Here is a 26,450-nt window from a genome sequence, read left to right as displayed (position 1 = left end):
CCTCTCAACCCTCCCAGAACATCTTTCTATATGAATCATTTCCCCTCATCACCTTCCCTGCAGAAGTGCCCAGTTCCTGCGTCTTTTGAGAGTTCATCCCTGCGCTTTCCCCCAAACCAGATAAAACGTGGGCTCCTCAGGCTTCTCTTGCCTCTGTCAGCTTTATTACTTCTCCATTGGTCTCAACCTTCAAACATGTCAGTGTCATCTCTTTTCCAGGTCTTAGCTTTCTATGGGTTTATGGCTTAGAATCACCTTTACAGTGGAGCTACTTAATGTGACCAATGAGGCTTCCATCATTTCTAAGAGCTGCTGTAAATATTGCTGTAAATATTGCATGTTGTAAACATGCATTCTCGTCGGAAGGATTATTGCTTAGTCTGCTCCCCAAGGGGTTGAGCTTTTAGATTGATCTCTAAAGATATAAGGTTAATGAAATCTATAAATTAAAATGCCCTCATGGACATAGTACCAAGTTCACCCTATAGAAAACTCCCTAGACAGAGTAGTATGAATGTGTGTGTGTATGTTCTTAAAGTCAGAGAGGTACAGACTCATCTTCAGGTGGCAGGGGTCTGAGGCGGGAGAGAAATATTTACGTTCTCAAGGGGGAAAGTTCTGTGTAGCCTCAATCTCTCTGGTACCAGGAAGCAAAATGGAGCAGAGGCTGAGACACCTACATAAATAAAGGGACAAAGGGCTCTGGCATGAAACGCCAGGGAACTAAAGAAAGGCTGCTGTGGATACAAACACTGTCCCAAGAAGGCCCGCCTGAAGTCAGTGGGCAAGAGGCAGTAGCCAGAGATGCACGTGTTTCCAATTGTGCTGACATGGGGCTACCGCTTCCTAATTGGGGACATTGCTCACATTGATGGAACTCAGGAGGGATAAAAGCAGGTACCATGGGGAAAACGCAGCTTGTGTCAGCTGGCTTGGCCTTCCACGGGCTGATTTGCTATGTAGTAGAGTAACTTGTGCGGATGCCTCAGGCTTTCCATTCTGAACTGAGGGAGGGACCCGAAAAATCACAGTACAGGGCTCTGGAGAGCATGTCGGTGACCAAGAGGGACGGAACTCAAGAATGGGGAGTCCAAGGCAATGTGGGGGAGACAGGGGCGGAACTCCTCCCTTTCTAGCTTCTGTTCTGCAAGCCTCTGCCATTTCTTAAAGAAAACGATAGTAGGAGTCAGTCAGGAGGAAGGAGGACCGGGAGGGCTGGCAAGGAGGGATCATGGAAAGTGGATTCTAAGGATGGTAGAAGGATTGATCATCAGAGATACGGTTTGATGTGCCTCAGGAAATGGGAACTGACAAGGCACTAACTTTAGGGCACTATTTCTCTCGCATAGATCTCATTCTGCATTTTGTCATTTTCATGATCTTTTGAGGAAAGTCTAGTACCACTTGATACAGCCGCCAGTGTGACTGAGTAATCTAGTCACGCTGACTGCATGCCTAAGTAATAAACTGTGGTGTGCTGTAGCCAGCTCACACAGGAGCTGGAGAGTCCACGCTTAAGTATTCCAGAAGGCAGTGGACAAGTTATTAAAACCCGGGTCACCTGACATGGACTACAATTGGGCTGTTTATGCCACAGGAATTGGCAAATACTAGAAACCAAAGCTTGTACTTTTAGAGGGCTGGTTTACCAGGGCACCAGTAGAACAGACCTTGTGGCAGGCATGGGGATTACGGAGACAGAAAGACACCATCTGCAGACACACAGACAATTCTCGCACTGCCACGGGAGCTGGCACAGTCAGGGCATCAGACTCAGGCTGGGGCAGTTCAAAAGCACCAGCTGCTCCAGGGAGAAAGATGAGGCTTTCTGCTCCCCTAGGGGGTCACAGTTGCAGAAAATCAAGGGGCAGTTCTACTCTGTCCTATAAGTCAGAACAGCCTCTAGGGCCGTGAGTTTGAATTTGTTTGAACGGTAATTCTTATGACGTTTTATTATATGTCCAGGATGGTGGGGAACACTTTACATATGTTAACTTAATAACTTTTTCCAACAAGCCGACAAAAGAGATACGATTATTATTCTCATCTTATGGAGGAGGAATGAAGGCACAGAGAAGTTGATTTGCTTTTTTTTGCTAGTCACAGAAGTGAACCTAGATGGTCTGCCCCCAGAGTCCTGAGCAGTCTGTTCAATACCAGGCTTCCCTACCCTCCCACTCTAGATTCCTTTGCCTTTCAAAAACAGAACAAACTTTTTATTTTGAGATTATGAGACTAGATCTTTGTTCTCATAATCTCATATCCCGGGAGCAGAGCAAGGAGCTAGCCTTTGGAAGAAACTTTGGTTTTAGAATTTTAAATTTGGGGGCACTTTTATGTAAACATAGTGAAAAATTGGATTAAAAAAAATCATCAGAGTATTTTCCCTTCTGTTTTTTAAATAAGAGTGCTTCCGTTTTTGTGAAAAAGTTTTAATCAAAACTAAGTTGCTCTCACAAAGTATTGTTTGTGGTCATGCTATCCTGGCCCAGGCCCATGAATAATTATTATAAAATTTATCAAGTCCGTCATAAGGGTACTAAGTGATCTGACACTGTAGTGTGTTAAAATCTCTCAGTGATTCTAGGAAGGATTACAATAGTTCAAAGCAAACCTCATGCCATGCGGTCGATTTTGACCCACAGTGGCCCTATGAACCAGAGCAGAACTGCCCGTATGGGAGGCCAAGAGTCTGTCTTTGTGGGAGTCTCAAACTTTGTCTTTCTCCTGAGGCTTCAACGTGCTGACCTTGTGGTTTACAGCCCGATGGGGATCTCACTCCTCACTGCACACCCAGGGCTTCCTGAAGAAAAGGAAGAGGACTCCGGTAACACCCGACTTCATGGGATGTCAGAGATCTTAAGTGACTAAGTCAAGGTCATGTAGATAGCACATGATTAAGCTTGAACTGAAATCCAGGCTCTCTGACGCTTGGATATGAATTTCTTCCAGGCTGCATTAACATTGGACTTGTCAGTGAGCTACAACTCATTCCTTGCTACGAGTCAGAAGGCAGGTTCTCAGTTGCACGCATGGTTCTTCAGTGAGTGGACTGGACAGTGTAAGACATCCCTGCTGGAAGCCAAGTAACTATTAAATAATGAAGATAATCCTATAATACGGTGTCTACTCTTTCCAAGCACTTAGACTCAAATAAAACTCACTGCCTTCAAATACATGTCAACTCTTTCCAAGGACTTAAACTGAAATAAAACTCACTGCCTGCGAATTTATGCGGACTCCTAGCTCCCTCTTTAGGACAAGGTAGAACTGCCTGGTGATTCTGAGACTGTAACAATGGGAGTAGAAAAACCCTAGTGTTCTCCCACAGGGTGGCTGGTGGTTTTGAACTATTGACCTTGCAGATGGCTGCCCCAGAGTAACCACTGCACTCCCAGAGGTCCCTTCCAAAATGCAGCAAATAATCACAAACTTTTATTAAAAAGCAATAGTGCTTTTAAATAAGATTTTTGCATCATCCACTGCATTTTATTTTTCTTTTATAATTAAATAATGCTAGAGAAATAATGGAATTGTTTGTTCCACTTGTGCTTTATATCTAGCATTATTTAGTTATAAGCAATGTTTAGCATTGTGAGTATGAAAGGAACGTAAAATGCAATGGATAACCTCAACATATTATAGAAAAAAAGTGTTTGTTTTCTGGAGGGGAGATAACGCCCAAGCAGGAGAGCACACAAGGGGACGATGGCTTGGTCTGTGCCAGGAGAAATGCCGAGACCCTTGAATGCATTGCTGTTGCTGTTGGGTGCCATCGAGGTGGCACCCGAGCATGGCGACCCTACGTCTAACGGAATGAAGCGCTGCTCGATGGCAGGTGTCACCCTCAGGCACTGTTGGCTGAGCCCACTGCTGCAGTGACCGTGTCAGCCCATCTCCCTGATGGCCTCGCTCTTTTCTGCTGACCCTTCACTTTACTGAGCACAGTGTCCTTTCCCAGGGACTGGTATCTTCTGATAACCTGTGCAAAGCACGTGAGACACATTCTTCCCTTTTTGCTTCTAAGGAGCATTCTGGCGATCCTTCTTTCAAGACAGCTTTGCTTATTCTCCTGGAAGTCAGCTGCACTTCCTTGTTAATAGCATATGCTCGTGCGATCATCTCAAGATGGGTTGTGCAATCAGCATGACAATCAATTTTACAACAACTTCTTCTTCTTCCTTATGCTTGTTGCTCACTTTCCATCTCCCCCAAACGACCCCCCCCCCCGCCCCTAGGTAATCATTTACCCTGTTACTGTCTCAGATAGGGGTTTTCTGCTCCCATAATGAGTCACAGTCGTGTAAGCCCACAGAGGCAGTTCGAGCCTGTCGCCTCCGTAGAAGTGAGAGACATATGTGCCGTAACAGACTTTACAATGCCTCTGTCTCTCTGTTTCTGTCTGAGAGTTCATCACACCGCTGCACTACGGTCAGACGACACTCACGGAGGCCCAATCCGTGTGGAACCCCTGCAAGTGCATGGTGGGTTTCCACTGTCATCCATCGCCTTTTGCAAACCAGGTGTCCAGAATTTAAGCTCGGATACCATTCCCTTTTCTAGATTTGGATTTTACTATTTACAATCCTTGGATCACACAGGCTGGTGTGCTTCTTCTGTTTGGACGCTGACACTTCACTTAGATGACTGCTTGTTTGAAGGCATCCTTTCTGATCCCAGACACGCTTTTTTTCTCCTAGCTGGGCACCATCTGATTTCTTCATCACACTTTGCTAGAGCCACGGTATTGTCAATATTCTCTGCCAATACCATAATTCAAATGTGTCAATTCTTGGGTAGTTTTCCTTCTGCACTGTCCAACTCTCAAATGCAAATGAAGTGAATGAAAATACCATGGCGTGGGCCAGGTGCATGTTAGTCTTGTTCTTCAACTCAATAAAAAGTTCTTGTGTGGCAGATTTGCCTACTGCAAGATGTCATTTGATTTCTTGGCTGCTGTTTTAATGCATTATCTCATTTAACTCTTGACAGCAGTTCTGAATACTATTTATAAAAGCGATTTTACAAATGAGGGAACTGAGGTTTAAATAAAGTGGTTTGTTCAAAGTTATATTGGTAGTGAGTGGCAGAAACCATCTCATCCCAGCGGGTTTCTAAGTTTTTAAAAGACAGTGGTTCTAATGGCATCGAAATGCATGCGAAGCATTCCCCTCCCCGCCCCCCAACTTCTTTCCCTTCGAACCCTGGCAGAAGGAGGAGTGTGTTTGCAGGCTTGCCTCAGGGCTGTGCTCTTGTTTGCAATCCTTTTACAGAAAGCAGATGCAGAGGGCTTTAATATCTGCCCCCAGTTGTACAGAAATGTCCCCTCCTTCCCTTGCGCATGGAACACTGCGAAGCCTTTTAAGTGCACAAACAGAAATGATCTTTTCAATTAAACAGTGAATCTGGGCTGTGTAGACAAATAAGCAAGGGCATTCCTCTCAGACTCCTTTGACTTCTCGGTATTCACCCCAATTCTTCCAGGTAGAGCTGCCAGCCTCTGCTCGGCGAGCTGGTGTCAGCAAGTATCGTTCGGCCAGGGTTCGGCTGCCTTCATAAAGTGACAGCTGCCTGCTGCACAAAGGGCGAAATGCAGCGAATGACAAACGTGCCACCGGCACTCGGGATGTAAAGTCAGCACCAGCCACTGTGCTGGTTGGATCGTGGATTTGCCGTCACCGCACGGAAACCTTCCATGACTGGGGGGGGGGGGGCAGCTGGGAAGCCAGGGAAGGCCCTGGGCGGGGCTGAGGCCCGAAGGCTGTCCACCAGCTGGGCGTGAGCACGCTGAGCAGCTTGGCCTCTGGGAGCCTCCGTCCTTTCATGCGATACACGAGATGCTCTAATGCCCTCTTCCGAGGAGATACCACTGCCCTTCCTGGATTCATCAGCCACCACGCAGCGCCCCAACACCAGTGCTTTGTTGCTAGAATGCGGGTCATTACTGTGGATTCTAAAAGGAAATTCAGCTCTGTGGGGCTCATAAGCCAAACAGTGCAAAGCCATGGGAGTTTTTCCCTCTGACTTTTTGGCTGATCCTGATGTACGTTCAAACCCCATTCCAGGAGAATCTCAAATGGCATCAGAGGATGGTGTAAGCCCCGTCATGTCAGCCACGAGTAGACATGGGCTCGGCTGCTGATCATGCCCTCCAAGTTTCTCTCTCCATTTCAACCTGAAGTCACTGACACTTCCACATGCACTGCCTTGCCCCCACCCATGGTCACTGTGTCGACTGGATTCAAGGGGACCTTAGATTGGGTTTCTGAGACTGTAACTCTTTCTGGGGACAGACAGCCTTATCTCTCTTCCTTGGAGTGGCTGGTAGGTTTGAACTGCCAACCTTGAGGTGAGCAGCCCGCTGGGGACAACTCCCCACCCCCTGCACTACCAGGGCTCTTTGTAATGCCTTATACACCCTGGCAAGTCAAAATCTTTGAAAGTGAGACCTGTAACTTTCCCAAGCAGGCAAGGTGGCTTGACTTTCATGTTACAATATTGGGTTGAGGCTCTAATATGCTCTGTGAAGATCTGGAAGCATGTAGTGTGTTAATAACATTAAACCCAGGAAAGTAAACCCACTACCCTCAAGTTAATTCCAATTCTTGGTGATCCTACACAGAGCAGACAGCCTCATCTTTTGAGGAGTAGCTGGTGGGTTTGAACTACTGACCTTGTGGTCCACAGCACCACACAGCAAATGCTCAATTTCTAGCCTGATCTTCTCTGAGCACCGTGCTGAGGATGCGGGGGGCTGCACATAGCCCACTTCTCTGCCAGGTGAACCCTCAGTGAAAGCTTGAGCCATTGGACTTCATCCATTTCCAGCTTCTCCCCACGCCCAACCCCCTTTCTGGCTGAAGCCCCTCCCCGCCTGGTGCTTTTGCCATCAATTTGGAGGGGATTCCACAGAGTCCCTGGGTTTGTGATATGGAAACTGAGGCCCCAGGAAAAGCTGGCTCAGCTACACAGATAATCGGAGCAACATGGGTTTCCCCTGTCTATGACTTTCACTGCTGTTCCTTTCTCCCACAGGTCCCTCATGTCTGATGAAACAGGCCTACAGAAGGTGTCCCCCTAAGCTAACACGTGATGTCCAAGGCACAGGGCAAGGCCCATCAGTATCGGTACTTCCTCCCTACTGGGGGCATCTGGGGTTTCTATGGGGGCCAGGAAAGCACTGTCTGAGCCCATTTCCTCCCCTGGCCAGACAAGACAGGTTCTCATCAGGGGCCCTGTGACCATCCTGTGTTGGCCACTCAGGACCCCAAGGACACAAGTGGGATCCTGGAGCAGGGCCTCAGTAGGTTCCCATTCCTACTCAGTGTGGGAGACCCTGGATGAGGAAACAGGGGTTCCTAGGCCCTCTTTCCACCTTTTAAAGAGAATTCCTTGCAAACCCAGAACCAGTCATTCTTAGGGATCGAGGTCATGAACTTTGGGGTCAGTGGGACCTGGGTTTGATCATAGTCCTGCCTCTTCCAGTCTTTGTGACTTTATCTAGCCTATTCTTTTGTGTCTGCACACAACTGGGCTTTGTCTTTTCCTGTTGGATCTAGAGTATTCATGTTGTCACCATGAGGTTTTCCCAAGATGCTACTGTTTCCAATAAATACCAATAGCTCACGTTATGTGATTGTTAGCGATGCAGTATTTGATATGCAGGAAGACATTCAGGCAAGGGCAAGGCTCACTGACAAAAGTGCTTCCCAAAGGTTAACTCTATACCCAGAAGAAAATCACTTTGAAAAAATTATTTTACACAAACTGTAAAATAAAAATAAGTCTCCCCATAAAAAATTGATAATAAAGGAAGAACCTGGCTTCTCCCTTTCTCCATCCTCTTGAGCTGAGGGCTGAGCACAAACAGAACCCTGTGGATTTCTCTTAAGTTGGCTGTGAAGGGAACGCAAGAGTGGAGCGCATGCATTAAAGAGACAGCATTTGACACAGTGCCTAGTGCAAAGAAGGCACTTCCATTACAATTTGGTGGAGTGGATTTACCTAGATCTTCCCAAGTTAAGGACACAAAGACTCTGCAAAGCTTAACTCAAGGCAGCACTACAAGTGAAAACACATCTATGTCCAATAATATGTGACAGCCAAGAACTTGTTGCCTCCTGCAGTTTGCTCATTGGACACCCACAATTGTCTAGAAGGGAGCGCATTTATTACTTCAGGCTGTGAAGCGGGGCTCAAAGACATCCAAAACTTGCTTCTAAGGAGCAAAGTTACTTTTCTATTAAAAGGGAAACAAAGTAAGCTGTACACTTTTCAATTTCTGATGGCTTATGTCTGATTAGGAGTCCTGGCAGTGTCGTGGGTTGCACATTGGTCTGCTAACTGTAAGGTCAGTGGTTCAAACCCACTACCCGCTCAATGAAAGAAAGCTAAGGTCTTCTATTCCTGTGAAGATTCGCAGCCTCAAAAACCCACAGGGGTGCTTATACTCTGCCCTACAGGTTGCTATGAGTCAGAAATGAATGGATAGCAGTGAGTGAGTCACGTCTCTCTGCTTGTCTCTCCTGGAATTCGGCTCATATTCCAGCAAATACAAAGTCTGTTGGGATTCCCAAATGCCAAGGGGTTCTCAAACTCAGATGTGCAGAGGACCATCTCAGAGGCCTACTAAAAATAGAGATGCCTGATCCTGCCTTGTAGATTCAGATTCTATACCTTTTACTCCCCTGCTCTCTCCCTCCCACCTGTCTCACCTCCCTTTCTTCAAACTTTTCTTGGCAGCAAAATTGAGGACTTTGCAGAGATGATCCAGTGACTTCCTAGAATGATATTTCCATGGGTCTATACCATGCCCTCTGATTTAGGGATCAGATGATGGAGGAAAATAAAAAACATTCTCTCTGATTTCCTTGAAAGGCAGGTCCTTGGGTGATGTGGGTGGACACCAGAGTGTGAGAGCCACCCTCTGCATGATGAGGAAACAGAAAGGCACATTCCGGTTTCAGGGATGTTCAGAGAAAGGGAGAGAAGTCCGTATCCTGGGAAGACCTTGCCACAATGCACATTCTGATTAGGGGGTCTGCGTTGGGGTGTGGTGGGGTGTATTAGCTGTCACCAAATGGGCCCCGGCGCATGGCAACTCTACTCGAAAAGGAGTGACAGGCTGCTCAGTCCTGTGCCAGCCCCACCTGCAGGTGTAGGGGAGAACCACTGGAATTCAGAGCACTTGCTAAGTAGATTCCCAGGCCTTCCGTAACAGTTATATCCTGGATATTGTGGGAGAAACATATGGGACAAAACTCAAAATCATAAGAGAGACTTGGCTTGCTGGTCAGACAGAGATGGCTGGAGCTCATGAGACTCTGGCCTTGGCCACTCCTTGGGTCTTGAACTGAACCCACCCCTGTGGTTCACATTTCAGCCAAATAAGAGACTGGTATATAAGGGTAACAAAGGAGCCTAGGTGGCCTAGTGGTTACGTGTTGGACTGCTAACCATAAGGTCAACAGTTTGAAACCACCTGCAGAGCCTTGGGAGAAAGATGAGGCTTTCTACTCCTGTAAAGAATTACCGCCTCAGAAATCCACAGGGGCAGTTCTACCCTGTCCTACAGGGTCACTATGAGTTGACATTGACTCAATGGCTGATAAAGGGAACATAACACTATTGAGACGAAACACCTTCAAATGACCAGCCATTTGGGATCAAGGAAGCAGCACTTATGCCAGGACAAAGCTTAGAAGGGTCAGGAAAGAAGGAGGAGGAGGGCCAGCAAACACGGGGAGGGGAGGGGGCTGTTACATTGAGTGGATTGCAATGAGTGAGATGAAATGGACTGTGTATAGATTACTAAATATAAGTCTTTGATTATTTGCTCTGTAAACCATCACCTGATTCACAATAAAAATTAAACTAAAACAAATGAAAGAAGTAGCCTTTCTTAGTCTGGAAGCTCTGCTGAACTCTGTTCAGCATCTTAGTCCCGTGTAAACTTCCACGGTAAGACTGGTGTTGGCTGCACACCAGGGGCAGTGGCCAGTTATGTGCATTTAGAACATCCCCGGTGGTTTGGGTTCTGCTGGTCCTTGGGAGAGCAAGGACCTTTGAGGAGGAGCCCTGGTGGTCTAGTGAGTTACACAATGGGCTACTAACCACAGAGGCAACAGTTCAAACTCACCAGCCATTCTGAGGGAAAAAGATGAGGCTCTCGGTTTCTGTAAAGATTATAGCCTACGCTGCCCAGAGGGTTGAAATGGGTCCGAATCATCTCCATTGCTGTGGTTGAAGAGCAAGCGATAAGAGCCTAGCTTGGAGGGGAGTTCTACAAACCTGCATCAAATGCTGGTAGGTACTTAACCTCTGTGGCTTGTTTCCTCATAACCGGGGTGGGGGTTGAGGGGTACCACCCCCACCCAGGGCATTGCCATGTCAACTAAATGCCAAGCACGTGCAAGGTCAGCACAAGCACAGGGTAACTGCCTATGAAAAATACAATGCTCTCCGGATTTTCTTTTAGGAGTTAGGCTTCTAGTCTCAGGCAAAGCTGTCTCCATGACCGTTTCTGACCTGGTAACTGACTGCCTGGGTGATTCATTGTTTTAACCAAGTTACAGCTCAGCCGCCACCAGGTTGAGCTGACCGGGGAAAGGTGTAGGCACGGAAGAATGTGCACTCATTAGTGTTCCTTCAGACTCCGATGGCGGGGGCGCCGGGCTGCTCCCAGCCCACTGGGTCTGGAAACCCAGGGGTCAGAGTTGGACTGGGCTATTTCTTCTCCATGGTGGTTGCTATTTCCAGTTCATGTTTATGAAATCCATATAATTTGAAGGCTTTACCAAGAGAGAGCCTCCCCTCTGTGGTTGATTTACAGAGTCCTATTTACTCTCATTACAAGTCAGCGTTCCGGGACTGGGCTCCCCGGGGGGTTTTATGGCCTGCGCCTGGCCCGGTCACAATTATAAGGCTGGCCAAACATGCTGACCATGTCATTCCAAGCTAGCAGACACAGCCCCCCTCCCTCCATGCCAAGGGGTTGATTGCGGTTGGGGCAGCATTCCGCTGCTCTGAAAGACCATGCTTTTTGCTGTGGGTTGCCTGCTTAAGGAGCATGGATGTTCTGGGACAATGTGCTGAGAAAACCACAGGATGACAGTGAAGACCGTCGCCAGGAGAGCCAAGGACCAATATCCCAGTATTTTCCATCAGTCATGGAGATGGTTTTGGAAAAAAAAGAAGTTATCCTGGAATTGTGGTGCTCCATAGTGTACGGGGTCCAAACACCAGCGAGGCGAGCCAATGGTGAGCTTGGGCTATCAGCACCCTCATGTGCACGGAGCCCCACTTTAAGCAGCTCTCCTCAGCCTTTCTCTCACTCTGGCTTCTTTTTGAGTACTGTAAGCATCTTAGTCTCTGAGAGAGCAATGCAAGACGGCCTTCCTGCGGGAGTGATTAGCTTCTAGGACGTCCCCGGCTACAAGAAGGCATTCTGAAGGCATGGGCACGTTTCTGATGAAGACCCATTCTCACGACTCATGCTAAACTGTTACTCACCCCTGTGATGGGTTTCCTCTTACTTGAAGCCACACTGTTGTTAGTACACATTACACAGTTCATAGTTTCAATGTAAAGGGCAAACAATTGACCCTTTCTTTTCTTCCTTTTGTTTTTGGGGGGGCACCACTTTCAGGAATTTGCAGATGGGCTATAGAGGCCTAGCATACCTTGCTTTGACATGAAGGACTAAGAGGGACATTTCTTTGGTACGAAGCCCTCTTCCCTGTAGCAGGTAGGTAACGCCTCACACATCAGAAGGACCCTGTGCCTTCCTTCTACCCAGGAGAGCAGCGGATGCTCTCCTGATGGGGTTTCTGGCAAGGTCATTCTCTGCCTTGGGCGCGGTACCCAGGGGTCCACTGAGAGAAGAGCACTGGGCTAGAACCACAACCATGGGGGTGGCCCCTAGAAAACAATCCAACCAGTTACCATCAAGTTGATTCTGACTTGGGGCAACCATGTGTTTTAGAGTAGAACTGTGATCCATGGAGATTTCAGTGACTGCTCTCATTCAGAAATGGATCGCCAGACCTTTCTTCCAGGGACCCCTGGGTGGATTCAAACCACCAAACCTTTTGAGTAGTAGCCAAGGCCTTAACCACTTGTGTCACCCTGGATTCCTGCCCCACTCCACCCCCATTCCCAGCTACAGAAGTGTTGAAACTTGAGACAATAGGCTCTTAAGACAGTGGAGTTGTGGAGATGGGGGAGAGGGAAGACTTTCTCCCTTTGGGGAGTGTAGGGAGGAGAGACTTGCAGTGCTAAGAGGCTCGATCACCTTGGAAGGGTGAGGCCCCAGAGGCTAGATAGGCCAAGGGGAGAGGAAAGCAAGCTCCAGGGGCCAGGTTTATAGCAGGTGGGATCTTGTTACTGAGATGTGACTAAACCAACAGAGAGGTTCCGAAACAGAGGGAAGTGTTATTTCTTGTGTCGGTCGTTGCCATTTAGCGAACGCACCTGCATCGGAACACAGAGCTTCAAGACTTGGTGGCATTTTTTGAGAGAAACTAAAATGCACATGGCAGAGTTGGAGCCCCTGGTCCCTTCCTCTTAGACAGTAACCATCGTCATTATTTTTAAAGATAACCCCTGCAGACGTGCTCGGCTTTGCCAGCAACAGCAACGTTGAAAGTGTGTTATGATTTGTGGCTGTGGAACCAGTGTTTGACATGGAATGGTGTGCTATTTCAGCCCAATTTAATTATACGCTCCTTTTATATACCGTAGATGGCTCGCACTAGCAGAATTGTTGTGCCTGGTGAAAAAGTGGCCAGGGCTTGTCATAAGGGGCTGGTTTACGGAACCGCGAAAGTATAGTTACTGCCCATCATGTGGGAATTATGGCACCGTAACCACCCTTTATTTACATAGACTGCTGAGACAGTAAAAACAGCAAATAGATTTCTTTAACCGATATGGCAGAAATCTCCCCCCAGGGTACTTGGCTCTCATTGTGGCAGTAACATATGCAAGTCTAAATAATTTTGTTGTCTGCTATTGGGCACTGCATCATTTCCTGGGCAGTTTATAATGTTCTAATAATAAAATGGACTCTAAATTTGGAGTTGGGCTGCGTGAATATTAGATGGTAATATGCACAGCGGAATCACTAAGTAATCTGTGCGGAAGGTTTAAATTTGCTAATCACACCACCGCTGAGCGACTCTGCCCAGGGGCTGAAGCAAAAGCAGAGGTTGGAGGCCGAGGAGCGGGCAGCCGAGTGGCAGAACAAGGGAGAGCCTGACCCAGTTTACAAGAGCACAGATCTGGGTAAAGTCAAAGGGTCTTTCATCTGCAGCCCCTCAGGACTAAAATAATCTTGGCCGTCCCCCGCAAACAGTAGAAACCCTCTATCAATCTTTGAGGGTCTGTGCTAGAGAGGGTGCGGGCACCATTAGATGGTTCTTTCTTCTTCAGAATGTGTCTTTTGGAGAAAAAAAATTGGGAGGTAAATGCACCATGCCTTCATGGGCTGCTGACCCGAGACTTCATGTAAAATTCTTTTATTTTTTAATTCTTAACTTTCTCTTCTTCTACAGTGCAATCGCTAGTCTTACTTTCAACATGCACATTTCAAGAGCATGCTCTTTCCTAATCCTGGGGTGAGCTCACCCTGCCCTGCCCTGCTGACTAGTTTCCTGGTTGCTGTGGACAACGTTGTTTGCTGGTCAGCCCGTGTGTCTTCCATAAACCACAGGGTCTTTCATAAACTTTAAGGAGGTAGATCACGAGCCCTTGCTTCTGAGGCATGCTTGGGTGGCCTCACACCTGACCTTTGACAATGAACCGCTTGTACCACCAACAGATGTCCTGCTTCTCCTGAGCGTCTGTCTCTGACAAGTGCGTCCATCCAGGGAGAGGACCTATGGCCAACCACTACTCATTCTGCAGTGATTTGGGGGAACTCAAGTAGACAACTATTTCTAAAAACCGTGCCCAAACCCCAAACCGACCTCTGTCGAATCGATGTGGACTTCTCTTTACCCCATGGGACAGAGTTGAACTGGCCCCAGAGGATTTCCGATCGTTATGGGAGACTGTCACATCTTGGGCTCTCTGGTAAGCTGCTGGGGGCCGAGGCCAGTTAGTAACCGAGTGCTTAACCCGCCGTGCCACCAAGGCCCTACCACATACTTAAACAAGGGCTCCGGCTGATCCAAGGGGCTGCGGCCTGAAAGAGCAGTGAGGCCGAGAGAGAACTCCAGACGACGGTGACAGTGCGTCTCGCTCTGTGGTGACAGCTACAGCCTCGCCTGGGGGACCCTGGGCCTGGACAAAGTGTCAAGCTCTGGGGCGCCTGCGAAGGGGAGGAAGGCGCTTCGCCGGGCCTCAGGGCGGTCCATGTTCCTCTTAGGGCTGCAAGGGCCAGAGCCCCCCGCTGCGAGACCATTCCTGCCCTCCCTCGCCCCCCCCCACCCGCCCCCCGGCTGCCCAGCGACGTCCACTCACCCCCGGAGGGCAGGCCGGTGCAGCTGCCCCCGTGCTGGCACGGAGCGCGCGCGCAGGCGTCCGGGTAGAGCACGCAGCCCAGCTTCAGCTCGGTCAGGCCCACCACCTCGGCGAAGCTGCTGCGCTTGTTCTGCAGCGGCAGCTCGTGGGCGTTCAGCACCACCGAGTCCAGGCAGCCCTGGAAGCCGCTCAGCACCTGCGTGACCCGCGTGTCCGTCAGGCTGCGGATGTTGTCGGCCTGCACCAGGGCCCCGAAGTAGATGGTGCTCTCGGTGCTCAGCGTCTGGAAGTAGAGAGGGGCCCTGCGCCGCTCCACGTAGCTGTCATCCAGGGACAGGCTGGTGAAGTTGCGGTTGAGCTCCAGGAAGACCGAGTGCCAGCTGCCGTCGTTGACCGCCCGGCCCGAGATGCCCAGGATGCCGGGGCCGCTGCCGCAGTCCAACTGGAACCACAGCTTGCCGTCCACAATCTACGCGACACGGAAACCAGAGCACAGGTCAGCACGCACCCTGCGAGCATGCCTGGGTCCTGCTTCCTTCCTGGGCAATCCAAAGCGGTTTGAATTTTAACAGCTCCCCCTGGTCTCATTGTTTGCCACACAAATGCATGCCTGGTGCCTCCTGCGTCTTCTTGTTTCATAATCAGCAATTGAGTACAGTTCCAGAAATCTATCATTAGATATTAATAGATAGATAGATAGATAGATAGATAGATAGATAAATGTTCCTATGCTTTGGGGTCGTCACCCTTGGACAATTTGCCTCCCGAAATGTTTTGTTTGGGGATCTGGTTCACTTTCCACATCTATCTTTAGGTGGCACCACCTCAGGGGGGAGTACCGCACACTCAGTTATTTTTATCTACAAGTAATTACTGAATTTCTATGATGTGCCAAAGGACCCCTGGTGGTTCCCCAAGACGGCCGACAGGAGAAAGTAAGGTAGTTGTTCCCGGGAAGAGCTCCATTCTCAGGAACTGTCTATGGCTGCTAGGAATGGGCATGGGCTCGATGGCAGTGGGTGGACACTATGTACCCAGAGGGTGCCAGGTCTGATGGGACCAACGGTGTCCTCTCTGTCTTCATGAGACTGCATAGCTGGAGGAGGACTTGGCCGTATGGAAATCAAACAGTTCCACCAGCACATAGAGGCCCCCTTCCCCTCCCCCCCCCCCACAGTAAGTTTATGTGACAGTGCTATAGGGGAGAGAAGAGGTTCGGTAGAAGAAAAAAAAAGTAAGTCGTAGTTCCCAGCTTTCATCTCTGAGTGCATTAAACATCTAAAACCTCATTAAATACTAAAAGCAAGCAAATGAAAATAATGGAGAAACAAAACAAAACATGCTCCTTTTGAGCTGACACCAACTCACAGTGCCCCCATGTGCGTCAGAGAAGGACCGCGCTCCACGGGGTTTCCATCGGCCGCATTTCTAGCAGTCGACTGGCGGGCTTTCTTCTGAGACAACTGGAAGCCCTAACCTTTCAGACAGTAGCCGAGTGCACGAGGGGCTAGCTTCACCCAGGGCTTTCCCAGCAAATACTGGTGTATTCTTTAGAAAAAGAAATCCTTCTGGGCAGTTGCTTATCACGTTGGTCAAGCAGATCTCACAGAGTGCTTAGGGCTTGCCCACTCACGCAGGCGGTGTGCATATTTAGCAGCACCTGGCGATCCACAGGAACGTGTGGTAACCTTGCTCTCATCTTGTCGCCTCCGGCCTGGGATGCGCTACAAGAGAGCCTTGTCTGCTTCTGATTGCACTGGTGCTCGGAGGGCACCTGACTTCCCTGGGTAGCCGACCGCACGGGGACGTTAAACACGAGGAGAAAGCATGTACCACCGAAAGGCACTGGCTGCAAAAGAACTGGGGGAGCTTGAAATGGCCCTCCTGGGACTGGCCTTTGAATCCTTGGACATTCGCCCTCAAGGAAGGGAGGGCTGCAGGCCCCCAGCCGTCTAACATGTTGATACTGGGGCGTGAAGAGAGCCACAGCCAGTGAGAGTGAGATGAGAGTTGCTTGTCCAGCCTCTGTGGGCGAGGCAGCAAGAGGGCCGTGTGGAGGCCCGTGCGTGGTGAGTGTGTAAGATGGGTGTGCCAGCCCGCAGTTAGGGGCCCGTATAGTCCTAGTCCTCACGGAAGCTTTGGTAGAAAAAACATTCTAGCCAAGGACAAAAGAAGGCAAGAAGGAGGAAAGGAGAAAGAGGATGAGAAAGGAAAGGAAAGGTAGAAAGAAAGAAAGAAAGAAAGAAAGAAAGAAAGAAAGAAAGAAAGAAAGAAAGAAAGAGGGAGAGAGAGAGAGGGAAGAAGGAAGGATGGAAGGAAGGAAGGAAGGAAGGAAGGAAGGAAGGAAGGAAGGAAGACAAAGAAATGACAGACCTCCCTGGTATGAATGTCAACTGAATTCACAGACATATAGCGAGCCAGGCCTTCCCCATGTCTGACTGTGGCATGCGGGTATGATTACGGGAGCGTCACTCCTCCCCTCAGGCTTCAGTGTGCGCCACACACAATGGCTTCTCGGGGACTCATGTGGCTCTGGGTTCTCAGGTTGGTTGCCAGGAGCGTCCAGTGGATTCTGACTCTAGCATCCTACGGAGGATGTTCTTGGCTGTCATCTCTTTAGAGGTCGAACACTGGGCCTTTCCTCAGTGGAGCTCCTGGCTGGGTTTGAATGGCCAACCTTTTTGTTATCAGCTGAGCCACTAGCCAATTATGCCAGCAGGGCACCTTGTATGACATGCCCAGCTTGTGGCCTCACATCCTATAAAGGTGTGGGGATGGGACGGAAGGCAGAGCTCGGCGGTTTCAGTGTGGGAAACCTAACTCAGGCTCCGTTCTATACTGCCTCGGCCACCAAGGGCGAAGCGCTTGACCTCTCTGGGTTTGGGACTCCTTATTTGGAGTCCCTCCGTGGGGCAAACAGTTCCATGTTCTACTTTAGCCCAGAGGCTGGTGGTCTGAACCCATCCCATAGTGACTCGGGAGACAGGTCTGGCCACCTGCTTCAGGAAGGCCACAGCCTTGAGAATGTCATGGACCATTCCAGTCAGGACACACATGTTAGGATGGCCATGCGTTAGCGTCCCTTCGGTGACAGCCTGCCTCGACAACTACAACTAGGTATGTACGTGGAATGGAAAGCAACAGGCTTTTAAAAATACATTATTGACGGTTTCTATATCTCATTAGAAGGTAGGGCCCAAGTCCTCATATAGAGTTGCTTCTATTTGATACGATGTGTTTCAAGGTTCATTTATTTACATTGCGACTCCCTCGTGGGGTAGGTCCGCCTAGGGCTTAGTTTGCATTTTGTAGCTTTTACTACCTTGCCATCAAGGAGGCGTGGTGGCACAGAGGTTAATCCTTGGGCTGCTCACCGCAAGATCGGTGATCTCAACCCACCAGCTGCCCCAGGAGAGCGCAAGGAGGCAGTCTGCTTCCACAAAGAGAACTGCGTGGCTTGCTTATTTTACAAGGACTCTGTGTCCACCACAGAATGGTCTGCTGTACCACAGAGTCCACGCACACTCTGCACAGATGGATGCCAAAGAGGTGGGAGAAAGAGATGTGTTTTCTTTACAGAAAACTCTCATGGATAATCTATACTGCTGCCCTTGTCCCCTCCAGTCCGCCCCACCCCCCCACAGTAAAATAGACTGAATGGATATTGTAAATCATCCCAGAATACTAGCCCAGTGACAACTCTGGGGTAATATCCCTATTTGTATATCAATGTAAGTCATAAAATGATCGAATGTGGCTTTGGGGACTACCTTCTGCTGGCACAGCCCATCTGTTGTCATGCTCTGTGGCTACAAACTGGGCCTGCCCCTCCATCAAGGGAAGTCTTCCGGCAGAAAGGGTGCCATTCATCTACATGTTTGCAAAAGGGTGTATTCAATTAATATAGCACTCGGTCCATTCTCCCCCTGTGACCACAGAGAATATAACCAAGAATCAAATTCACCCAGGAAAAACTCGTGGGACTCTGATGTGCTTGCAGACATTGAAATTCTCTGATCAAGGACCACAAAATGCTCTCATGCTAACATGGAACAAGAGCCCTTTCCTTTGGGGATTGTCCCCACCCCCGTCCAGTTGCAAAAATAAAAAACAGCATCATTGCTGAATGAATAGGAAGCCAGATGCCACGATGAGTCCCACTCTTTTGAAAGCCAAAAATAATTTCCACCCTCAACATTCTAGGAGTTTACCTTTTTTACCCTTGCTTATGAGACAAACTAGAACTCTCATATCATACATTATCTTACAAAACACTCGTAATCTTCTTTGCTGTTTCACGCATAGAGACAATGCAAAGGAAAGGGACAGTTTATTTATTTCATATCGGAGCCTTTTCCTATTGGAAAAGTATGCCTTGATCACATTTCCTGCATGCCTAGCTTCAGCATAGGTTTTAGACCACTGCCATTGAGTCCATTCTGATTCACAGTGACTCCGTGAGATTTCTGAGGCAGTAAACCTTTACAGGAGCAGACAGCCTCATCTTTCTCCCTCAGAATGAGCAGGTGAATTTGAACCACTGACTTTGCAATTGGCAGTTCAATGCTTATACAACAAAGCTACCAGGGCTCCTTTAAGAGGACAAAGACTTCTCCAGTCACGGGGTAAGGGATTTTTAATGATGTGTGCATGAATACTTTTAAAAAGTTCTACAGGGATGATACTGAAATGGGGTACCTGCAAGTGGGTAGGTCATTTGTTCGATGAACTGCTAATTCTCAGAGCATGGCCCTAATGTTAGAAAATATTTTGATCCTGAGAGTGGTACAAAACCAAGCGAAGTGCTTAGATCTCCAGTGTCCCAGAACTTGGGACACAAGTTACCAGAACTTTTGGAAGTCATACTACATAGGAACGTGGGAATTTTGAGCAAAAAAGTATACATTATGGCAGAAAACCTAAAGTTTCAGATGCTCAGCGCTTGCCGCCAGCAAATGCACCATCGCCGGGGCACCATCGTCAGGGGACTTGCGAGAGGGCTCCCACGTGTTCTTTGGCGCAGCGGTTGTGTCAAACGGTGTCTGCCACTGAATGAGGCAAGTGGAACTCATTGAAGAGGCAGATGTGCTACACGGATGCACGCGATAATAATAGAAAGAAACCTAATCCATTTGTAACTTGAGTGTATCTTCTTGCATGTAAATTTTACCTCAATAAAATTTATGTTTACAACTTAAAAAAAATGCCTAAAAGGCTATGTTCCAGGCTGACAGAAATATATTTTGAATGAATATAGGAATTCATAAATGATGATCCCAGCTTTCTGAATCTCTTCTTTTGATAAGCTCATGCAGGAGTAAAACAAGTGATATTTTTAGTTGAATACGGATTCCTTGAAGTTTTGCTTTAATATGCAGCTAAGCGATTGACCTAGGGCAAGAGTTACTTGTATGATGTCTCTATCCTGGTGCTCTGGCATGTTTCTTTTATAAACAGGAGTAGAGCTACAGAACCAATTGCACCTTTGTCATTCTTGCTCCGGCCACCAGGAAACTCATGGTTGTAGCTTAGACTCAACTATAATGAGCTGTCATTCCCCACCACCTTGGTGGTACTTAACCTTTTATTGTCAGGTAAATGGCGCTTTGATTTTCTTGCACCTGGCTGTTTATGGTAAGTCAACCCTCTTTTAGAAGAAGTAAGGTATCTATGGTAAACAGGAAGGGGGCAAGATTGCCTTTTATTGCTGCTAAGAGACAGTGTGCTCCTTGCTCATGAGCCATTTTTCCTGTGTGAGTTTGCCTTGCATTCTTTAGCTGTCTTCGAGGGGTGCCCTTCACCCCATTGACTGTCTTAAGCACTTTTCAGAGAATGTGCTCTAACGGGAAAATATAAACAGCCAAGAGGTACAATTTAAACAAAGCATTTCAGCTTCGTAGTTGAACCAAAGCACAAGGCGCACACTGTACCTAAAGCCAATGAAATCCAATCTTGCATGAGATGGAAAATGTTAAGTAAACAGATTCAAATCCCCTAAGTGGATATTCCTAGTGACTGTAGGGGGAACACATGCAATAGTTGAGTACAGCTGTGTCCTGCTTTGGGCAAACCCAACATATGAAAAGTAAATTTGCAGAAGAGACAGATTGGGGGGTGATTATTCACATCACAAAGGGATTAATGGAACGGTTCCTTCAAATAGCAACCGCCCCCAGTTTATTAGAATTCCATTTGCCAAGATTCAATTTACACAACTTTTCGAAACACTCTGGTTTCATGAAATACAATCCGCCTTAGGAGCCAGGGCTGCCTAAAAGGTTTAATTATTTTTTCTTCCTATCTCCAGGGATCTGTGCGTTTTAAAGATTGGGGAGGGAAGTGCCAAATGACACGCTCCATTTTAGAGTCCAGTCATTTAGACCCAATACTTTTATCCTCTCTCAAATGTAACACTCCATGAGAAAATGGCGAATAGGAAGTACTAGCACCGTGGTTAAGTGCTTGGCTGTAACCAAAGACTTGGTGGTTTGAATCCTCTAGTGGCTTCATGGGAGAAAAGAAGTGGCGACTCGCTTCCGTGATCGGGAGCCTGGAAAACTGCAGAACCGTTTTTGCTCTGTCCCAGCGAGTTGCCAGAATCAATGCCACTGCAAACAACAACACAAGAAATCTGGTGCCGGGAAATATTTGCCTCACGAGCCTGCTCTCTCTGATAGACACAGCCCTACTGGAGCCTGAAGGAGGAGGCGGCAGGCAGCATGGGGAGACCTGAGCCGGGCAGCATACTTCCCCCACACACAGCATACTTCCCAGTAGTTGCACAGCACCCTACCTCTTAGACTACTAGGAAGTGATCTGCTGGCCCCAGGCAGGGATCAGGAAAAAATTAAGACAGGGCTTAAGAGTTTTGTGTCTTTTTCCATCATGAAGAACATGGGAATGTTTGATTCTTTAACACCACATCCAGATTGCTGCTTACTTTCTTTGAAAATCATGGTTTCCCTTTCCCAAGTTGAAGTTCCACTTACTTGAATGAGCAAGGAGAGTGAGAGATTCTCCATACAAGTAGCCAACTTTTAGACTCCAACTCTCTGTTCACTCACATGGGACCACTAAGCCATGAATAGCAAGGTCAGGAGTGGGAAGGAAAAGTCTTTGTGGTAGTTAAGAGCAGTGACTGGCATTTAACATCCCTAATATTTCCACATCTGCTCCACTGCCCTGGGATTAGCGCTCATGCTACCTAATGCAAGAGGATGTGATCTATTTTTAAAAAAGGGTGCACCCTAGAAAGGCTCATTGGAGTTCCAACCGAGCCTGATTATGGAAACCCGGGACACCTACGGCTATTTTGCATGATCACATTGTTGGACAGGTTTACAGGACAGGCTCTGTAGGTTTCAGCTGAGCACTTGCAAGGGGAAGGTGTGACTGCCTGGTGCGAAGTGTTAGCTAAAGTAAGGCTCCTTGATCTCCTTCTCCCCATTCCCATGCCTGGAGACTGGATCAGGCCTCCAGATGTCCAGAATATGGTTTCTGATAAAATGAGCGGTAGTGGTAAGACTGAGAATTGGAGATGAGCGAGCAAGTAGGTTAAGAGGATGGAATGAGGGAAATTGGAGTGTCCCATCAGAGTTGACCAGAAAACACTCCTAAAGGTCAACAAACAGACGAACTATTTACAGCTTTGTTGTTTTGTTTTGCTCTGCCTTGTTTTTGTACATATTATTTCTGCAGGTCTATCTAGATAAGATAGGCTGAATAAACAATCTGGAGGAGAAAACAACAGGACCAACAGTTTCGGGGGGACATGGGAGAGGGGAAGTGAAGGAAAGGAAGTGATGTTAACAAACCCAAGGACAAGGGAACAACAAGTGATCCAAAATCAGTGGTGAGAAGGGTGTAAGACGACTGTAAGGCTTCATCAAGGGCAATGTAACCGAGAGGAATTACTGAAACTCAAATGATAGTGGGACAAGAGGAAAGGAAAAGGAAATAGAGGAAAGAACTAGGAGGCAAAGGGCATTTATAGAGGTCTAAATGCAGGCACAGACATATGTAAATATATTTATATATGATGATGAGGAAACAGATCTATGTGCATATATTTATAGGTTTAGTATTAAGGTAGCAGACAGACACTGGACCTCTACTCAAGTACTCCCTCAATGCAAGAACACTTTGTTATATTAAACTGGCATTTCATGATGCTCACTTTCCAGACACGATCGCTGAAGACAAAGCGGGTGCATAAGCAAATGTGAAGAAAGCTGATGGTGCCCAGCTATCAAAAGATATAGCATCTGGGGTCTTAAAGGCTTAAAGGTAAACAAGCGACCATCTAACTCAGAACCAACAAAGCCCACATGGAAGAAGCATACCAGCCTGTACGATCACCAGGTGTCGAAGGGATCAGGTATCAGGCAGCAAAGAACAAAAAATCACATCATTGAGAATGAGGGGCAGTGTGGAGTGGGGACCCAAAGCCTAGCTGCAGGCACTGGACATCCCCTTACAGAAGAGTCTCCAGGAGGAGATGAGCCAGTCAGGGTGCAATATAGCAATGATGAAACATACAATTTTCCTCTAGTTCCTAAATGCTTCCTCCCCCTCCCACTATCACGATCCCAATTCTACCTTACAAATCTGGCTAGAGCAGAGGATGAACACTATCAAAAGATAGGAACTGGAAACATAGGGAATACAGGACAGATGATCCCTTCAGGACCAGTGGTGAGAGTGGCAATACTGGGAGGGTGGAGGGAAGGTAGGATGGAGAGGGGGAACGGATCACAAGGATCTACATATAACCTCCTCCCTGGGGGGGATGGACAACAGAGAAGTGGGTGAAGGGAGATGTAGGACAGTGTAAGATATGACAAAATAACAATAATTTATAAATTATCAAGGGTTCCTGAGGGGGGAGAGGGAGGGGAAAATGAGGAGCTGATACTAAGGGCTCAAGTAGAAAGCAAATGTTTTGAGAATGATGATGGCAACACATGGACAAATGTGCTAGACACAATAGAGGTATGTATGGCTTGTGATAATAGTTTTCCAAGCTCCCAATAAGATGATTTAAAAAAAAAAAAGGAAATTGGAGGACCACAACAGGCATTGCCATTTATTGGCTCTGCAGCCTTGGGTAAGTAACTCAACCTCTCTGAATTTCTATCCTCTCCTTTGATCAAGTGGGAATGAAGAGGATGACATTGAAATCAAATGACACACAAAGAAGGGTTTCTGAGGCTTGGGAAAGTTTGCTTAGCTGCCCGGGGCCATGATAGCACACAGGAAATCTAGACGAAGATCTCCAACTGTGTTCCCAAGCAAGGACAGAAGTTGCCTTCTGGGGTCTGCAGAGACAGGCTACCCCTATCCTGTATTGGGGTGATTAGAAGACCCATTCCAATGGGCTGTTGAGTGATTACAGCTCCAAGGAGGAAGATGCTGGAACCCTTGGTAGAAGGAGATGCCATGGAGCACAACGAGCCAATTCTGAAGCTGAATGTTCAAATGGAAAATTGGTGTTGGCATATGTCCCAATTCTGCTGCTGTTCCCCTGCGCCTGACAATCTGCTACTGGTCTTCTGTACTTCAAGGCAAAATGGTTTCAACAGTCCCCAGCCCAAGAGCCAACAACACGAACATGAGAACTGACTGTGAGAGAAGATAACCCGTTTTAATCACCTTCAGAATGATGCAGGGATTTGCTCGGGTGTACATTATAACCCCGTTGCTTTGCAGCGTTCGCAGACGCAGAGCCAGCTGAAAGTCCTCTTCTTTGCTGTTTTCAGACAGCCGGTATTTGATGTAACTGTTTCCAGCAAAGCTGAGAGAAGTGTGTCCTGAAAAGACCACATGAGAAGACATGCATACGTTTAATGTCCCCAAACAAGAAGGGCATGTGAAATCACCCAACAACTACTAGCAAGCTGAATGAAGATCCTGGGATGTTGATGAAGGCATTGAGGAGAAGGCATTTTTGATAAAAAAACAAATTGCTTCTCCATTTCTCATTACACTCAAATTTCAGAGTGACAAAAAATTATTAGAAGCCAGCTGCTTAAAAAAATCTTGTCTCATATCAAGGGAAACTTGGCAAACTGTATAATCTGAATGTTCTTGGGGTCCTCGAATATCCAACTCCCTCTAAAATCCACACTATTCAAATATATCCCCCTAGAAACCCCTCCCCCATTCCATTCTTCTAGGTAGTCCAGATAGTTCAATTCCATCACGGGGAAAGAGAAAGGGAAAGATAATAAAAAACATCTCCCAATATACCTCTCATCTGTGAGCAACACCACTCCAGATAATCAAGATAGTTTTCAGCCATTCTGGAAAAACATGTGAGGACAATCCATAGAACCAGCCACTGCTCTACATTCCGGCTGTTCCTTTTCAGTTGCCTTCCTCAAAGTTGTCGGTCATACCCACATTGCCCAGTTTGGAATTCACCCTCTTTCTTTCCTGCTCACAACTTTATGTTTTAACAAGCAAAGTAAGGACTGCACACCTGCCTTCCTGTAGTGAGAGGTGGAACGTGTGGAAAGATACCAATTGGATGGTAATCATAGACCATCAAACGCTTTCTATATTGGAAAGAGAAGGGAGATGGCAGAAAGGACAATCTGAAGTTAGAGATCGGCATTATCGCCACCTTACAGATCTGCCTGCTCTGTGCCTGCCGGGTGGGCCGCATAATTATCTTCTAAGCCGAACCCTTTGGTGACCTCAAATGCAAGTAATACTGGGGAGTCCTTTACTTCCTGGGCAGCTCCATTTTCCATATCAACTATGAAAGCTCCATGGCTGCCTTCTTTTAAAAAAGAAAAACACGAGTTTCTCTTTGCAAAAGGCTGGGTTTCCAGATCCTCAAAGCTTGGCAAAGTGCCTTGCATATACGAGGGGGCTTCAAAAAGATCATGGAAATACTCCAATAGCCTTTCCATTTCCCACAAACGTCTGAAGCCTGCTTATACTAGGCACAGTCATTTTTTCCTCTAACGCCCACCATAACTATGGCATCACTCAGCAATTATTTCTTAGCTCCCCAAATCAGTCCTTCGAATATACCCCATCACGAGGAAATAATTCTATAGGTACCAGAAATGAACACTGCTTTTGGAGGAAGAAAGGGGGGCGAGAGCACATGTGTGAAATGACTCAGTGACATGGAGTGGAGATCCGAATGGGAGGGGCTGTTTGGATGGAAATCACATAAACGTTGTCTTGCTACATTTTCTTCCTCTTCTTCTTTCAGACGCAGAGGTGAGTCCCTCTTCCGTCTGGTTACACATCTCCAGGGGAGACCATGCGCTGGGTTGCCTTAGCTCTACTGTCTCTTGGCCCTTGTTCTGTGGCTCTACATTTGTACAACCATCTCCACATCGAAGGCTCTGCCCCAGACAATCTGACTCGTCGGCCTGACAATCTCCCACTTCCCATTCATTTCACTCCCGTAGTATGTGACAGTGTGAAAAACACGTGGATCGTTTCCCCGTGAGGTATGGAGTCCACGATCATTACATGGATGTATAGCACGGGCTATCGCTGTGATAAATCCCAAGTAAATTTGAGAGTGACGCTTAGCTGTGGGTCATTCTGAAGAAAAATGATGCAGGCAGACAGAACAGCTCCCGCCAGGGCTTGGGCGGTGTACTTTACCCAAGGCACATGTTGCAAGAATACAAAATCAGACCGTTGTCATTCCCCCCACACTGCACCTGAGCACTCTCCGAGCTTCCCCGGTGGACACTGGCAGAGGAAAGGTCTCCGGCTGGCTTCATAACCAACGCACTGCATGTCCCCCGGGCACGGCTTCTCCACACAGGGGTCGTTGGACCCCGGGCACAGTCCTCCTGTGACAAATGGGGAAACATGCATGATCAGTACACGAAGGGAGTGATCCTATCCACGTTGGGAATCATAGGGATGGTTCTAGAGCTCCGGGCTTTGCACTGAATAACAAAGAAGTTGCCCCAAAGGCTGGGTTGTATGTGGTGTGAGCACCTGGCAAAGTC

General features: G+C 47.6%; 1 protein-coding gene across 1 annotated transcript in view; it reads right to left on the bottom strand.

Annotated features, from left to right (window-relative positions):
* Positions 1-26,450, bottom strand: part of FAT3 (FAT atypical cadherin 3) — a 745,323-nt gene that overhangs the window by 13,454 nt on the left and 705,419 nt on the right. Inside the window, exons 20-22 of the mRNA XM_075546447.1 lie at positions 26,154-26,288; positions 24,115-24,272; positions 14,464-14,932 (exon numbers count right to left, since the gene is read on the bottom strand). Coding sequence (XP_075402562.1) covers positions 14,464-14,932; positions 24,115-24,272; positions 26,154-26,288 — 762 coding nt within the window. The remainder of the gene's footprint in view (positions 1-14,463; positions 14,933-24,114; positions 24,273-26,153; positions 26,289-26,450) is intronic.

This window comes from Tenrec ecaudatus, chromosome 4, assembly GCF_050624435.1.
Source record: "Tenrec ecaudatus isolate mTenEca1 chromosome 4, mTenEca1.hap1, whole genome shotgun sequence".
In the NCBI taxonomy this organism is placed as follows: Eukaryota; Metazoa; Chordata; class Mammalia; order Afrosoricida; family Tenrecidae; genus Tenrec; species Tenrec ecaudatus.
Note: the sequence above shows the minus strand (reverse complement) of the source record. Positions and strands in the feature narration are given on the sequence as shown.